General features: G+C 48.3%; 2 protein-coding genes across 6 annotated transcripts; both read left to right on the forward strand.

Moving 5' to 3' along the window:
* The first annotated feature begins 38 nt into the window (after nucleotides 1–38).
* LOC141520665 (tRNA (uracil-5-)-methyltransferase homolog B-like) lies at nucleotides 39–2011 on the forward strand. Its single transcript, XM_074232385.1, has 2 exons — nucleotides 39–1132; nucleotides 1238–2011. The coding sequence occupies exons 1-2, from the start codon at nucleotides 54–56 to the stop codon at nucleotides 1563–1565; spliced, it is 1407 nt and encodes a 468-aa protein (XP_074088486.1). The 5' UTR covers nucleotides 39–53; the 3' UTR covers nucleotides 1566–2011.
* A 5524-nt stretch (nucleotides 2012–7535) lies between these two features.
* On the forward strand, nucleotides 7536–15912 carry HNRNPH3 (heterogeneous nuclear ribonucleoprotein H3). Of its 5 annotated transcripts, none has more exons than XM_074232395.1 (10): nucleotides 7537–7673; nucleotides 9839–9971; nucleotides 10503–10641; nucleotides 11174–11358; nucleotides 11834–11920; nucleotides 12309–12424; nucleotides 13365–13500; nucleotides 14682–14777; nucleotides 14858–14950; nucleotides 15069–15912. In XM_074232395.1, exons 2-10 carry the CDS (start codon nucleotides 9857–9859, stop codon nucleotides 15143–15145), a joined length of 1044 nt encoding a protein of 347 aa, XP_074088496.1. In that variant the 5' UTR covers nucleotides 7537–7673; nucleotides 9839–9856; the 3' UTR covers nucleotides 15146–15912. The 5 variants fall into 5 exon arrangements, with proteins under 5 accessions (XP_074088500.1, XP_074088496.1, XP_074088499.1 ...); XM_074232398.1 differs by having other exon boundaries at nucleotides 7539–7673; nucleotides 11174–11313; XM_074232396.1 differs by lacking the exon at nucleotides 7537–7673 and adding an exon at nucleotides 8092–8218.
* Nucleotides 15913–16219: the final 307 nt, after the last annotated feature.

Here is a 16219-nt window from a genome sequence, read left to right on the forward strand (position 1 = left end):
GGCGCCACTGGCCGGGCCTCCCGCTGCCGCTGCCCCCGCCGCGGTGCGGCACCATGCGGCGCCTGGGCCCCTGCCCGCCCCGCGCGGCGCTGCTGGCGCGCCGCCGCCCGCGCCCCTGGCTGTGCCCCCGGGCCCGGCTGGGCGCCGCGTGCCCCGAGCCGGCGGCCGCGCCCGAGCCGGCGGCCGCGCCCGAGCCCTCGGCGGAGGCGGGCGGCCCGGCCTCGTGGCCCGAGCGCCTGGCGGACCTGGTGACGCCGCTGTGGCGCCTGGACTACGAGCAGCAGCTGCGCGTCAAGGCCGAGGCGCTGCGCGGCCTGCTGGAGCGGCTGGAGGCGCGGCTGCGCGCGCTGGGGAGCGCCCCGGCCCCGGGCCTGGCCGCGCGCCTGCAGCCCTTCCGCCCGTCGCCGCTGCGGGACGGCTACCGCAACAAGTGCAGCTTCGGCGTGCGCCAGGGCCCCGACGGCCGGCCGCGCACCGTGGGCTACGTGCTGGGCGCGCCGCGGCCCGTGTGCGTGCCGCCCGGCCAGCTGAGGCACGTCCCCGAGGGCCACCGGCGCCTGGCGCGCTGCTACGAGGCCTTCCTGCGGCAGAGCCCGCTCGAGCCCTACGAGGCGCCGGGCCGCGGCCACTGGCACGAGCTGACGGTGCGCAGCACGGCGCGCGGCCACACCATGGCCATCGTGGCCTTCCACCCGCAGCGGCTGCGGCCCGAGCAGCTGGCCGCGCCGCAGGAGCAGCTGCGCCGCTTCTTCGCGCGCGGGCCCGGCGCCGCCTGCGGCCTCACCTCGCTGTACTGGCAGGAGCTGGCGCCCGGCGGGCCGCGCTACCGCCTGCTGGCGGGCGAGCCGCACCTGCTGGAGGAGCTGGCCGGCCTGCGCCTGCGCATCTCGCCCGCCGCCTTCTTCCAGCTCAACCCGGCGGCGGCGCCGCTGCTGTACGGCGCGGTGGGCGAGCTGGCCGGCCTGGACGGCGCCGCGGCGCTGCTGGACCTGAGCCAGGGCACCGGCGCCACCGGCCTGAGCCAGGCCCGCCGCGCCGCCCGCGTGCTGAGCGCCGGCCTGGCCGGCCCGGCCCTGGAGGACGCGCGCTGGGCCGCCGCCTTCAACGGCCTGGACAACTGGGAGGCGCGCGCGGCCCCCGCGGCCGGCGGCCTGGCCGCGCTGGCCGGCCCGCTCCTGGACCCGCTGGCCGGCCCGCTCCTGAGCCCGCCCCTGGACCCGCCGCCCGGCCCGCTCCTGGACCCGCCGCCCAGCCCGCTGCCCGGCCCGCTCCTGGACCCGCCGCCCGGCCCGAGCCCGCCGCTGGTGGCCCTGGTGGACCCCTCCCGGACCGGCCTGGACATCGGCGCCATCCGGGCCCTGCGCGGCTGCCCGGCCCTCAGGACGCTGGTGTTCGTCTCCTGCTACCCGGGCGGGAAGGCCAAGAGAAACTTCCTGGAGCTGTGCTGCCCCCCGGACCCCGCCAAGGGCCTCCCCGGGGAGCCCTTCGTCCTGCGGCAGGCCGTGCCCGTGGACATGTTCCCCCACACCGCCCACTGCGAGCTGGTGCTGCTCTTCACCAGGTGACCCCGGGCCCCAGCCGCTGCCCCAGAGTCGGGGGGATGTGAGGAGACTGTGGGACCTGGGGGCTGCCCGAGGCAGGCCCAGGCCCTCACCGAAGCCTCCGGCGCCTCCCCTGGGCTCGGCCTTCCTAGACTGTTGTCTTGTTCAGTTCTTCCGAGTCTCCTTCAAGGATCTGCAGTGTGTGCTGTCCTTGTCCAGCTCCTTTTACAAATGAGGAAACTGAGGCAAACAGGGTGAGGTGACTCGTTGAGGGAGAGCTAGTGCGTCAGAGGCAGGATTTGGACTGGCAGGAGGCGGCTTCGTGCCGGCCCCAGACCTTAAGGTGCTAGATAACTGAACTTCTGAGAGGAGGAAAGGAAATGAGGCAGTACTCCAGAGAACACCGGTTGTGACGAGTTCTGTTACTTCATTGTTTATCCTTGTCCCAAATAAAAATATTTGCACCATTTTTTTCCTGTTTTTTACGTTTTTGCAGGGCAGTGGGGTTAAGTGACTTGGCCAAGGCCACACAGCTAGGTCATTATTAAGTGTCTGAGGCTGGATTTGAACTTAGGTACTCCTGACACCAGGGCTGGTGCTCTATCCACTGCTGCCACCTAGCCACCCCTCCACTATTTCTTATCCTTATTCAGCATTATCTGCCATATGCTTAGTACCACCAAGTTTTGGGAGTCAGGACAATCCAAAGGAGCTTACTTTCCATTGAGACACAATCACAAAAACACATTAGAGAAGGCCGGATGAGTGAAAAGTGATTTCTGAGGGGAAAGGACTTGCAGGGGGATGATGATAGTTTCACAGTGGATGTGGGATTTGAACCCAGCTTTGAGAGGGTCAGGGCAGCTTTTGCAAAGGCTTCCATTTAGAAGATGGGAGTACAGGAAGGTCAGTCTGGCTCAATCACAGAATGTGTGAAGGAGAATGACATTCAACAGTCCAGGAGAGGTCATCTGAAGCCACCTGGGAAGGGCTTTTATGGACAGACAGGAGTTTATTTTGTCCTAGAATGAATTTTTGAAAAACAATTTCAAGTCTATACATGCTAAACATGGTACTGTGAATAATAAGGACCTCGAAGAACTTGATGGGGGCATGGCATGGTCAGACTCTTTCACACTTGGAAGATTGGAGTGGAAAGATACCAGAGGTAAGGTGACCAATGAAGTAATTGTAGTCCAAGTGAGAGGTATGAAGGATCTGCCTGATTAGAGGGTCAAGGAATAAGTATTTCTTTAGGTTTCTTTTTATATTCTTTATTAAATGACTTTTATGAGAACAAGGTACTACACTGGAATGGGTGAAGACCATTGATGTTTGGGGGTTCATGTAAAAAGTTGAATAATTGCACTAGAGAAATGTTAAAAGTTAAAGTTATTGAAGTTATTTCCTAGAATTTTCTTAACCATTCTCTATCCACTAGAGTTTAAATTCTGCTTTTCTTCCTATTGCAAGTCATTTGATTCTAATGAACTCTTTTGCAAGGTCCAGAGGTCACTGCTCTACAGATTCTTCTGTAGGAACCTCAGGTGGAATTCAGTAAGAGAGCTTAACCCTGGATGTGATTGTTTTTAAAAGATTATCTGAGCAGCAGAAACAGTTAAATGTAGTCTCTTAATTGCTTCAAAAATACACATGCTCATTTTTTACTTGAGAGGAAACTTCCACAAAGTGCAACTTTAACATTGTATTTGTTGTGGAAAGATTTCTGTAAAATGCCAACTCCAATAAAGTTTCCATAGACTTTTTTTTTCCTTAAAGGCATTAACAGTATTTTATTGTAATTTCTTTTGCTGCCTTAGAACTAAACAAAGGAAAGAAGCATAGTTTTTGCTCATTCATAATCAACCAATATTTTCATTCCACATAAGAGTCAAATTGTTTTAATATAGGATGGAAAAATTACTTTCTGCCTTTTTTCCTTCAATGTTTATCTTATGTATAGTTACTAACACTTCTCCCCACAAATTAAAATTTTTTTTTTCTGAGCACAGTTGGAAACGTAGTTAATCCTGAAAATGTCCAAAAAGATAATTTTCTATTTATTGTCTTATCAACCTAGAGAGAAGGAGCCACTGGAGTTGAATGAATGGGAGATGTTAGGGTCCCATGCTTTAGAAAGATCAATTTGATAACTTGAGTGAAGGGTAGTCTGGAATGAGAGACTTGAGGCAAGGAGACCAGCCATTCTGAACATAAATTCATGGTACGGTACTAATTGTGACAATTTTAGATTGGACTGAAAATTGCTCAGTGAAGCTTGTCATCACATTTAAATTATGCTTTTGAATCAAGGTATTCTGTTGATAGATACTATTATCCTTCCTTTTTCTTTTTTTAGGTTTTTTTTTTTGCAAGGCAAACGGGGTTAAGTGGCTTGCCCAGGCCACACAGCTAGGTAATTATTAAGTGTCTGAGACCGGATTTGAACCCAGGTACTCCTGACTCCAGGGCCGGTGCTTTATCTACTGCACCACCTAGCTGTCCCATCCTTCCTTTTTCAAAACATGAGTTGATTTTTGTTGCAGTCAATATGAAAAGAGTAGATGTCTTCTGGAATTTATAGGATTGGAGAATGAATTGGAATTTGGAGGTCATTTCCTGCAACTCATTTCACAGATGAGAAATCAGGGCTAGAAAAATTCAAGAATGTCTCTTGCTGTCTGCCTAGCTGAATTAGAATTTAATGACTAGAACAATTATGGAAAGAAGTGTTTTTGAAAAAATTGAATTATGGTCTGAATAAGGAAACCAAATAATATTCCTTACATTTGTGATCCAAAAGATTCGGAAGTCAACTGCCCCGACAGTGAGGCATTAATGTTAACCAGAAGAAACTGGTTCCCTGTTGGAGCAGGGAGTTCTAAGTTCAAGAGTTTCACCCTGAATTCAAGACAAGGTCATGATGTAGGAAATTTTGCCTTTTAGGTTCCCAAGTGCTAATTTTTCATTGTTTTCTCACTGGTGGTGTGGTAGACCCATCCTGCCCTTCTGTCTGCAAGGAATCTTAGCTAATATCCAGGTCCATTCCAGATGGTTGATTCCTGATGTAACAAACTTCATCTTCACAGAGAAAGGGTGAACTGCAGATGCAGAATGGTGTATCTGCTCTTTACTAAATGTGTTCACCAACACTGAGTGCACTGATAAAAGAGGATACTGTAAGAAATCACAGCATTCATTAAAGTGCCTACCATACAGCAGGCACTGTGCCATCCTACTGGGGACTCATATTTGAAGAACAAAACGATTCCTATTTAAAGGATCCTAACTGGGGGAATACAATAAATACCTCTATGACATACAACATAAATATGAAGAGGACATGAATACAAAGTAGTGAGGGAGGGAAGGAGGGCTTCAGCATTTGGGAGTCATTGGAAGGCTGGGGAGAGGAGGAAGTCTATCCTAAAGAAAGGAGCTAGGACCAAGGAGAAGAGGAGAATGCAGAAATATCTATCAGTTTGAGAAGAGTTTTAGGGAAAAGAGACTAGTGTCTAAAGCTATAAAGCAGAAGTTTTGTCTCATCAGTACTAAGATCCCTCCCCATTGTTACATAGCACAATGTACTGTGTGGAGTTAGTACTTAGAGATATTTGATGAGGTGGATTTTGTCCAGGATACTTCAAGATTAAAATGGCAGCAAGATGGCCCAGTGGATGGAGCCGGGGCTGGAAGACCCGAGTTCTAATCCAGCCTCAGACGTTCCCTAGCTTTTGGCACCTGGGTAAGTCACAACCCTTACCGTAGTTCCCTCAATAACCTTTGTAATCACACGGTTTATGCATTTAAAATTATTCTTAGGTCTCCCCGGACTTCACCAAATTACCATAGGGATCCAGGGTGCACTCCAGTGCACAGAGCTTAGGTTGAAATAAAGTGTTTTGAAGATTGGGCTAAGTTTGTCTTTATTGACAAATTTTTTTATAACTATCATAATTAAATAGGACTCTGCCTAAGGAAGAAAATGTATATGCCAATTAGTCTTTTTTCTGAACCTCCTGCTACTTTTTTTTCTTGGCTCTTTTAACCTCAATTTTCTTCCTATCACTTAAGTAGCCTCTTCAGGTTCTCCAAATCAAAATCATCATCTTATTCACAATAGGATGTAAATCACCAAGAATGTCTTACTCTTTCTAGATGTATTACATTCTTTTTTTTAGGTTTTTGCAAGGCAGATGGGGTTAAGCGGCTTGCCCAAGGCCACACGGCTGGGTCATTATGAAGTGTCTGAGGTCGGATTGGAACCCAGGTCCTGACTCCAGGGCCGGTGCTCTATCCGCTGCGCCACCTAGCCGCCCCGGTGTAGCCCATTCTGAAGGAAAATAAAGGCTTAGAAGTGGAGGCTGAGGAGTGCATTAATTCTGATTTTGCTGAAATCCCCCCTGGAAGGTCACATTTCTGCCCGTTCTTAAAGTCGGCCCGGGGCGGGTGTGGCGCTCCCGACCCTCTGGTCAGGGCCGCGGGGCGCCTCGGGCCCGGCTCCCCCTCGGGGCCCGGCTCCCCTCGGGGCCCGGCTCCCCTCGGGCCCGGCTCCCCCTCGGGGCCCGGCTCCCCTCGGGGCCGGCTCCCCCTGGGGCCCGGCTCCCCCTGGGGCCCGGCTCCCCTCGGGGCCGGCTCCCCCTCGGGCCCGGCTCCCCCTCGGGCCCGGCTCCCCCTGGGGCCCGGCTCCCCCTGGGGCCCGGCTCCCCTCGGGCCCGGCTCCCCCTGGGGCCCGGCTCCCCTCGGGCCCGGCTCCCCCTGGGGCCCGGCTCCCCCTGGGGCCCGGCTCCCCCTGGGGCCCGGCTCCCCCTGGGGCCCGGCTCCCCCTGGGGCCCGGCTCCCCCTCGGGCCCGGCTCCCCCTGGGGCCCGGCTCCCCCTCGGGGCCCGGCTCCCCCTCGGGGCCGGCTCCCCCTCGGGCCCGGCTCCCCCTGGGGCCCGGCTCCCCCGGGGAGGCGCCCTCCGGCCCGTCGTCCTCAGCTTTCACCTCGGCACGGTCCGGAGCCCCTGTGGGGCGTGCAGAGGGGGCCGTGCCCACGGGCGCGTCTGGGCAGGGGCCGGCAGGGGCGGGCGCTTGGTCACGGGCGACTTCGGATGCCGAAGGACAGCTTCCCGTCGCCCCTGGAGGCCGCGGCCGCGGGGCCGGGCCCGTCTGCGGGGGACAGAAGCCGCGCGCGAGCCGCCCCAGCCCGGCCCGGCGCCCCTTCCGACCGCGCAAGTCCGGGAGGAAACAAGGCCTTCTTCCCAATCCTCGGCCGAGCTCCCGGGCGGGCGGCGGGCAGCAGGGGGCGGCGGCGGGCAGCGGCGGGCAGCGGCGGGCAGCAGGGGGCGGCGGGCAGCGGCGGGCAGCGGCGGCCCTCCCCTGGGCCGCCCCGGGCTGAGCCGCCGCCTCCCCGCGCCCGGCGCTCCGGCCCAGGCCGCTCCATTCCGCTCGCATGGGGTGCTGCTTTGCATATTCATGAGTTTTGCATATTCACGACTCATTTGCATGCGGCGGCCCCATTCATGCAGCTGGCTGCTGCTACTACTACCACTACCACTACTACTACTACTACTACTACTACTACTACTACTACTACTGCTGCTACTACTACTACCACCACCGCCGCCGCCGCCGCGCCGCCCCCGCCCCGCCTTCCGAAAGCTGCCGTCCGCGGCGCTGCCCCCCCCCCCCGGCGCGGCAGCGTCCCCCCCCCCCCGGCGCGGCAGCGTCCCCCCCCCGGCGCGGCAGCGTCCCCCCCCCCGGCGCGGCAGCGTCCCCCCCCCCCCCGGCGCGGCAGCGTCCCCCCCCGGCGCGGCAGCGTCCCCCCCCCCCCGGCCCGCGCCCCGCCCCCGGCCCGCGCCCCGCGCTCCAACGGCCGGCGCCGCCCGGCGCACGCGCACACGGGCGGGCCGCGGCGCGAGCCCGGGCCCCGAGTTCCCGCGAGAGCCGCGCGGACGCCCGCGGGGAGCCTCGGCCGCGCCGCCCCGGCCCCCTCCTCACGCCGCCCCGGCCCCGCCGCGCAGCGTGTCCGCCGCAGCCGCCGCCGCCGCCGGGGACGGTTGACGGAGCCGTTCCGAGGCCGCACGCAGCGCGAGCCCAGCGGCCGCCCCGACCCCGCGCCCCCGCCGCCGGAGCCCGCCGGGCCGCCGAGGTAGGACGGGGCGGCGCGGCCGGGGCGGGAGCGGGAGCGGGGCGGGCGGGAGGCCCGGCGGGGAGGCGCGGGGGGCGGCCCGGGCCCCGCCGCCATCTTGAGCGCGGCGGCGCGCCCGGGGCCCGGCGGGGGCGGGAGCGCGGCCCCGAGGAGGCGGCCCCGGGCCGGCCGCGGGCGGGCAAAGTTTGTGCGGGGCGCGGGCGGCGGGCGGACAAAGGCGGCCGGCCCCGGCCCCGGCCCCGCTCCCAAGGCGGCCTCGCTCGTGCCGGAGCTCCGCCGGGCCCGGGCCCGACTCGCGCCTTGTGCCCCGGCCGGGCCCGGCGGGCGCAGCCACGCGGGGAGCCCGGGCTTTGTCCGGCGCCTTTGTGTCGCCGAGCGAGGCCGGGCCCGGGCCCCGCCGCCCCGGGCTGGGGCTGTTCGGCTCGCTGCCTTCCCGCACCCGGTCCCAACCGACTCGGAATTCCTCTCCTCCTCCTTGAGGGTGGCGTTGGCGCCGGGGTTCCGGCCCCGGGCGGGCCGCCGCGCCCCCGAGTCACCTGAAGCAGGTGCAGCTGTGATGGAAAAACGCCGGACAAAGATAAATAAGTGCAATAAAAGAAAGGGGCCTGTGCGGGCCCCGCCGGGCTGGACAATGACAGTGCTCGCCTGTGCACGGCCTGTCCCGAGGACCAGGCTGGTGTCACAGGGCTTCTTACTTGCCTAGGAATGCCCCCGCCTTTTCTCGTAGATGTCGCTTGAATGTTAGTATTAAATTTGTGGCATCATCAATACTTGTCAGTACGTGTCCCAGCGAGTAGGAAAAGTTTGTAACGTTGAGGCGAAAAGGACTTGTGTGGTTGTGCAGTGACTTAGGGACGTGTCGAGTTTCCGTCGTTACGTAGCGGGATGAACATTTGTAACCGTCCGAGCAGGTGGCGGAGAGCCTGGGTTTGAAGACTTGGGTACGGCCAGGTTTTACCCCAAAACAAAGGCAAAGCAGGAAGTGGAGAAAATGGCCTTGAATCTGGTTACTATGTACCGTCGCCATCAACTTCTGAACTGGTTTCCTAGAACATTGGGTCTTTTTTGTTAGGTATTTGCAGAGAGAAATATCTGTTTTTAATGTCCAAAAAATTGTCACTTGTAATCTTTTTTTATTCTTTTTGGTGAAAATGAAAATTGTCTTGGAGAGGCAGAAATTTTCATTATGGAGCCCAGAAGTTGTACAGTATATTTAATTTAAAATCCTATTTGCGGGGAGGGACTGGGAAAGTGTGGAAGGCAGTAACATTAATCGGTGCCACTAACCACTCTTAAGTTTTAGTGTCCGGGTATGTGGGATTGCTTCACCTTTTTCCGAATGTTATCTTGTGATCATCAGGGGTGTAGACTGGCTTTTATTACTTTCAAGTTTATGTTTGGAAATGTGATTTCTGGGGTGGCTAGGTGATGCAGTGGATAAAGCACCGGCCCTGGAGTCAGGAGGACCTGGGTTCAAATCGGGTCTCAGACACTTAATAATTTCCTAGCTGTGTGGCCTGGGGCAAGCCACTTAACCCCATTAAACTCCAGGAAATGTGACTTCTACACCTGCAAGTTTAGGTGGTGTGGAAAACTTGAATATACAAATTTGCATAATAGAATGGGTCCAGCCATGGAACAGAATATATATTGATCAGAGGAAGAGGGTATAAGTAGAAAAGAAACTTAAAGTACAGAAGTTTTGTCTTGTCCCTTTAGTCTTGTCCCATTTCTTTACTAAACAATTAGGTAGGATGAATAAAAAAATCAAAAGCAAACTCTGCTTTGTTTGAAAGACAGGTCATCATAATCATGGAAGGCTGTGAACTGGGCTTTATATGTAAGAAAAAAAATTGACTTTATTTTCCATTTTTCACTCCCATTTATGAATTTTTACCTGGATAGGGTAGGAATGTTAGTAACTAGCAGATTAGAGGAGATTGAATACCTAGCCTCTTTTATCCTGTCACAGGTATGTCACTCTAAGTTAGAGTTAGAGGAAGTTCCGCTTAGGACAGACTTTACTATTGGCATCTTTAACTAATCGGTAATAATGATTGGGTGTTTGGATGAATTTGAAACTTGTTGGGGGTTTTTATTTATTTTTTTTTGAGGGCTTGTATGTAGCAGAAGCATATTTTTATATTTTGTTTTTTTTTTTATAGCACTTAAACGGTTTTGAGATGGATTGGGTTATGAAACATAATGGTCCAAATGATGCAGCTAGTGATGGAACAGTACGACTTCGTGGACTCCCATTTGGTTGCAGCAAAGAGGAAATAGTTCAGTTCTTTACAGGTACCTGTAGTATTAGTCTAAGTTTAGCAGTGATTGAATTTTTTATATTTGTAATGCATTATCCATTTTTAATGTACCCATTTCTGTGGGGAAATTCTAATTTTGAACTATAATTTTTAATTTGTATATATTATATTATAAAATATGCTCCAGTTAATATTTCAATACAGAATATATAGAATTTGTGAGACCTAATATCTAGAAAATGAGTTGAGGGAATTTTGTGTGTTGAAATGAACCATGAATTAGAGTATGGAGCACAATAATTTGATTAGTAGCCATGGCTTTTTCATGTAATATAGGTGGGCTTAACTGTGTGTGATTTTTTTTTTAAGCACACTGGTAGAAAAAAAACATGATTAAACCCATAATATTTGAAAGCTCTTCAATTTGTAATTTTGGGTTATGGGGAGATTTTAAGTTTTTTTTGTTTGTTTTCTTTAGTCTTGTTTTAAGTATTTGATTCAGATGGGAATGTTTCAGCCTTTAACACTGTTCCCCTTGATGGGGTTATTTGTCCTTGGGTTAAAGGGTTGGAAATCGTGCCAAATGGGATAACATTGACGATGGACTACCAGGGGAGAAGCACAGGGGAGGCCTTCGTGCAGTTTGCTTCAAAGGAGATAGCAGAAAATGCTCTGGGGAAACACAAGGAAAGAATAGGGCACAGGTGGGGATGGAGAGTTTGGGATGGTGTTAAATTTTTATTTTTGGGGGTTGTGGGTCACTAATGCTTATATGGGGGGGAACAATAACATTTTCTGGGTTAGTTTAAAGAATCTATAATTATCCTAAGTTTAACTTGGAAACTACAGATTTGGGTGGGGAATTAATGCTATTAGTTTGCTAAATTAAAATCAGATTGTTTCCATTATACATAGGGTGTTCTGTGATAATACTACTGTACCATCACCCAGTGTTCTTTAAAATATCTAATTTGTACTAAAGGAAACAAGTGTTAAATTTAAAATATTTACACTTTATGGTTTGTCTTCAAGTGACTAATTTTTCATGTAAACTTTGTTTACTTGAGAATTATTTTGAGGCTTGTAGGTAGAAAAAAAGTTGTGGTATATCTAGGCATTTTAAATTGGGTTATGCATCTAGTTATAGAAACAACTGTAACTGAATTTTGCCCGATATCTTTACCTTCAAATACATTTATGCTGAAACCTGTACCTTAAAAAATCTTCTTTATGTAGGTATATTGAGATCTTCAAAAGTAGCAGAAGTGAAATCAAAGGATTTTATGACCCACCGAGAAGACTGCTGGGACAGCGACCTGGACCATATGATAGACCATTAGGAGGAAGAGGGGGTTATTATGGAGCTGGGCGTGGAAGTATGTATGACAGAATGCGGCGAGGAGGTGATGGATATGATGGTGGTATGTGTATCTAATGAACAAAGGTTCTGTTGTCATTTTCTTAATGTTCCTGACATTTTGTCAAGAAATACAGAAATGGCAGTAACTTCAGTACCTACTATTTTTGGAAATCCATTCACGAAAAGATGGATTCCCATGAACAGCCATGGGACTTGATACGAGTGTTGGCACCAAGATGATTTTAAAAAGAAATAATAAAGAAACTAAAATGAAGATACATTTTCAGATTTTGACACCTCCTGTTTGGGGCCAGGATGAAATTTAATTTACTTGTCTAAATTTAACCTGTTGGAGAATTTGAATTTCCACCTAGTGTTGAAACATCCCTATTTCGTGAGCACTAAGTGGGGATTGCAAACTTCTAATTACCAAGAGGTTACTCGGACAGTTACTACAAAGTAAGTTTTTGTAAACTCTATTGTAAAATTTGTCATCCTTGGAAGTATATTTATTTGTATCTCCTTAAATTGTGCAGGTTATGGTGGTTTTGATGATTATGGTGGCTATAACAATTATGGCTACGGAAATGATGGATTTGATGACAGAATGAGAGATGGCCGAGGTAAAATCGATGTTAGGTGGTCCTTTATTTTTAAATGGGTGTGTATCAGTATCACCTTTAGTAAACATACTGATAAATTATTATGTTAAGGGATATATTCACTTGTCCTTAAGTTGATAAAATAAAGGTAGGAGTTCTTCACTTGGAGTCTATATTTGGCTTTTGTAATTAACCATTTCAACGTGATAGATTTCCTTTGTAATCCATCTTATTTTACATTTTAAAACCTTCTGAGAAAAGGTGGTTCACCAGACCGCCAAAGACGAACCATGACAAAAATGGAAGGAAATTGAAATTTATCGAAAGAAATTGTATGTGTGTGTAAGGAGCGCTGACTGCTTTACTTGGATAATTATTGCTATTCCTTTGAAAATTTATCTTTCTCTAGGCATGGGAGGACATGGATATGGTGGTGCTGGTGATGCAAGTTCTGGTTTTCATGGTGGTCATTTTGTTCACATGAGAGGGTTGCCTTTTCGGGCAACTGAAAATGATATTGCTAATGTAAGTACTTCTGGGGCATTACTTTCTTGCTATACAGTTTTCTAAATTAACGTTCTTTGTCATTCTTTAGATCTTTATACCAAGCTTTAAAACGTGAATATTAATGAAGGGGTTTTTGTTTTTTGCTTTGTCTCATTGCATATAATCCAAATTCTTTTTTTTTTCTTTGACATATGCTCACTTATCAAAACGTTATATACAAGGATACAAAAGGAAAAGTATAGGGTGGCTAGGTGGTGTAGTGGATAGAGCACCAGCCCTGGAGTCAGGAGGACCTAAGTTCAAATGTGACCTCAGACACTTAATAACTAACTAGCTGTGTGACCTTGGGAAAGCCACTTAACCCCATTGCCTTGATCCCCCCCCCCCAAAAAAAAGTATATGACAGCTAACCAAAAGACATGTTCATAGTTTAAATGAGAAAATTATAGATACAAACAAGAAGTCTGTGTTTATACAAATGTTAAGAGGCTCACAGGACAACAAAGGAACAATTGTTCTTAAGTGAAAATGGTGTGTTAACTCAAGTTAAGTTTCCTAAGAAGTAGAAGGCTGTGAAGTAACATGGTATTGAAAATCATTCTAAGTGGCAACAGGTTTGACAATGATAAAATAGCTGATAGCATATGGGAAGAAAGCAATTTCTTTATATATCCTACATAATTCAAAGATTAGCTTCATTTTACCAATGAAGTTTAAAACAGTAAGGGGAATAAGGTAAAGAAAACTTCCTAGGCTTGAATTGGTTCTAATGGAGAAATTTCCAAAGTAGGTAGTTAAACTTAAAATTACAAGTTTTTAAAATAATGTGGGTCATGAGATTTTCCCCCCCTCACTTCTTGCATTAGAACTTATTGGTGCAATTTTAGAAGCAAGATTCTAATTATTTTATGCTTCGTGAAATGACTTCATTATTTTTTGAAATTTGGTTTTCTTTTAGTTTTTTTCGCCACTCAACCCAATTCGAGTTCATATTGATATTGGAGCAGATGGCAGAGCAACAGGAGAAGCAGATGTGGAATTCTTGACACATGAAGATGCTTTAGCTGCCATGTCTAAAGATAAAAATAACATGCGTAAGTATTGTCCATAGACTTGACTCCTACAGCTTTGGTGGGGCAGGTTAGGTTGTCAGCACAGTAGTGGTCCATGTAAAAGAAATGTTGCTAATTTTTAGCATATCAGCATGCCTAGGGAAGCACGCTAAAACTTAAGTAACAAGACAGGGGCGGCTAGGTGGTGCAGTAGATAGAGCACCAGCCCTAGAGTCACGAGGACCTGAGTTCAAATCTGGCCTCAGACACTTACTAATTACCTAGCTGTGTGATCTTGGGCAAGCCTTGCAAAAAGAAAGAGAAGTAACAATACAGTGATATACTGGCAGAGCTTGAAAGTGTAGTTAGCAGAACCAGAATTTTACTGCCTACCTACATTTACTTAGGCTGTAAAAGTTCAGTTCAAAAAACAAAACAAAACAAACCACATCCTTGGGCTTACATAGAAATCTAGAGGTGTTTTAGTAATCACTGCATCCTGCTCAATACAAGGTTACTGTCAGTCATCAAATTTCATAAGTGCTATGGAGAGCCATTAGAATTCAAGTTTTCTAATATTAGTTGATATTCTTCACTTCAATGATATTTACATAGAGCTGCTTATCTTCAACTTGGATATTCTGGTGAAGATCTTTGAGAAAGGTGCGAGATATTTGGGAGAGTTTCCTTCTTGGAAATTTTTTCTTATTTGTTAGTCCACCAACTCTTTTTTAGTTAATCACTTATGTTTTCCCAATTTTCTGTTCTGGTTCACTGCATATCCAATTGTTGGAACTCCAGCTTCAGACATTATCATAATACACAAGTCTCCAGGCAGCATTGATATTTTTCTTTATATAATGACCTATGGCTTTTCAGGTAATGGTGGATTTAGGAGTAGCTCTATGAGTGGTGTAAGGATCCATCTTCCCTGCCTAAATTGGTCAGTTTGGAATAGATTTCTTAAGAGACCTTGGTAATGGAATGTTAGAGCTGGAAAGCACCACCATTGAGTCCAACCTACTCATACTCGCTCCTTTCCTAGAAAAGTCAATAAATGAGGTTCATTTAAGTGACTTGGCTAATAGGGTCAAATGGTTCATTCACCAATGGGAAGATTAGGGAATGGAGATTTTGTTACCAGAGTTTGTTTCTTTTATCAGTCAAATTATAATTTCAATGAATCTGAAACATTTATTTTCCTTCCTGCTTTTTATTAAAAGAACATAGATACATTGAACTATTCCTGAATTCTGTTGCTGGAGGAGGTTCTGGAATGGGAGGTTCTGGAATGGGAGGCTATGGCAGAGAAGGAATGGGTAAGTGGTATTTTAAATTAAGTGAAATTTTAAATGTAAAAACTTGCTCTCAAATACTTTATAAAATCATATTTTTTCAGATAATCAAGGAGGTTATGGATCTGTTGGAAGAATGGGAATGGGTAGCAGTTACAGTGGAGGCTATGGTACTCCTGATGGTTTGGGAGGTTATGGTGAGTATGTCTTTAGTTGTCCCCACGGTTGTTGGTGGTGATTTTTTTTTAACAATTTTTATGTAAATATTATACATAGTTCTAATGTCTCTGTTTATCCACTCCTTATTTTTAAAAGGTCGAGGAGGTGGAAGCAGTGGCGGATACTATGGGCAAGGAGGTATGAGTGGAGGTGGCTGGCGTGGGATGTACTAAATAAAAGAGTTAACCGTTCTACAACACATCCCGGCAAACCACAGCATCGGTCTACTAGACTTTCTTACAGATTAATTTCTTTTGTATTTTAAGAACTTTATAATGACTGAAGGAATGTGTTTTCAAACTATTATTTGGTAAGCAACAGATTGTGATGGAAAAATCTGTTTCTGTAGGTTTTATTTGTTGCATACTTTGACTTAAAATAAATTTTTATATTCAAACCACTGATGTTGATACTTTTTATACTAGTTACTTCCTAAGGATGTATTGATTGCATACACAAGAATTTGGTTTGATAACTTACTTACTACTTACTACTGGTTTAATAAAAAGGTGTAGTTGTAATGTGCTCCTTTTTTTGAACACTGATTTATTAGTTCCCCATAGAATGTCTTAGAATGATGAGCTAATAATTTAATTAAAAAAAACTAATGCTTTTAACTTTTCCCCTTGGTTTGCTTTGAAGATAGAAATTCCAAATACTTTAAATTTGAGGTGATAGCAAGCAGGAAGAGAAAACTAGTTCTGAAAGTCTTGATTTCTTTTTTCCAGTTAAGCCAATCAAGCACAGCTATCTTGTAATATTAATATTAATATTCCTAATGTTAGTAATATGGTGGCCATTTGGACTGTTTAAAAAATTGTTGTGGATGAATTTCAGTCTCCAAAGTATGTACCAAGGGGTTTTGAAAAATGCAGTCATGTTTGAAGTAAGACATAAGACAAATGAACTTAATGTGTGATTAACATAAAACATTTAAATACCCAAGTCTTAGCCAACTTATTTAGGAGAGTGAGTAGAAAAGTGATAGATGAAGTTTGTGCTGCATAATGGATGGAAATCCCAAGGACTAAGTGTCCCTCCAGAGGCACTTTTCTTGGGAGTGTTGCCTCCCTTGAGTGACTAATCCTGAAAACAAACTTGCAGTTTTTTTCTGTGCAAAATATTTCTCAAAAAGGAAATTTATGTTAAGGTTAATTCATGTCGTGGTGTCAATAAAAACAAAACTCGAATTATGTTTTGTTTCTGCATCTGACATGTCTGAGATGTTAACACCTTTGTGAATACAC

The sequence above is a fragment of the Macrotis lagotis genome, chromosome 4, assembly GCF_037893015.1.
Source record: "Macrotis lagotis isolate mMagLag1 chromosome 4, bilby.v1.9.chrom.fasta, whole genome shotgun sequence".
NCBI classification, from domain to species: domain Eukaryota; kingdom Metazoa; phylum Chordata; class Mammalia; order Peramelemorphia; family Peramelidae; genus Macrotis; species Macrotis lagotis.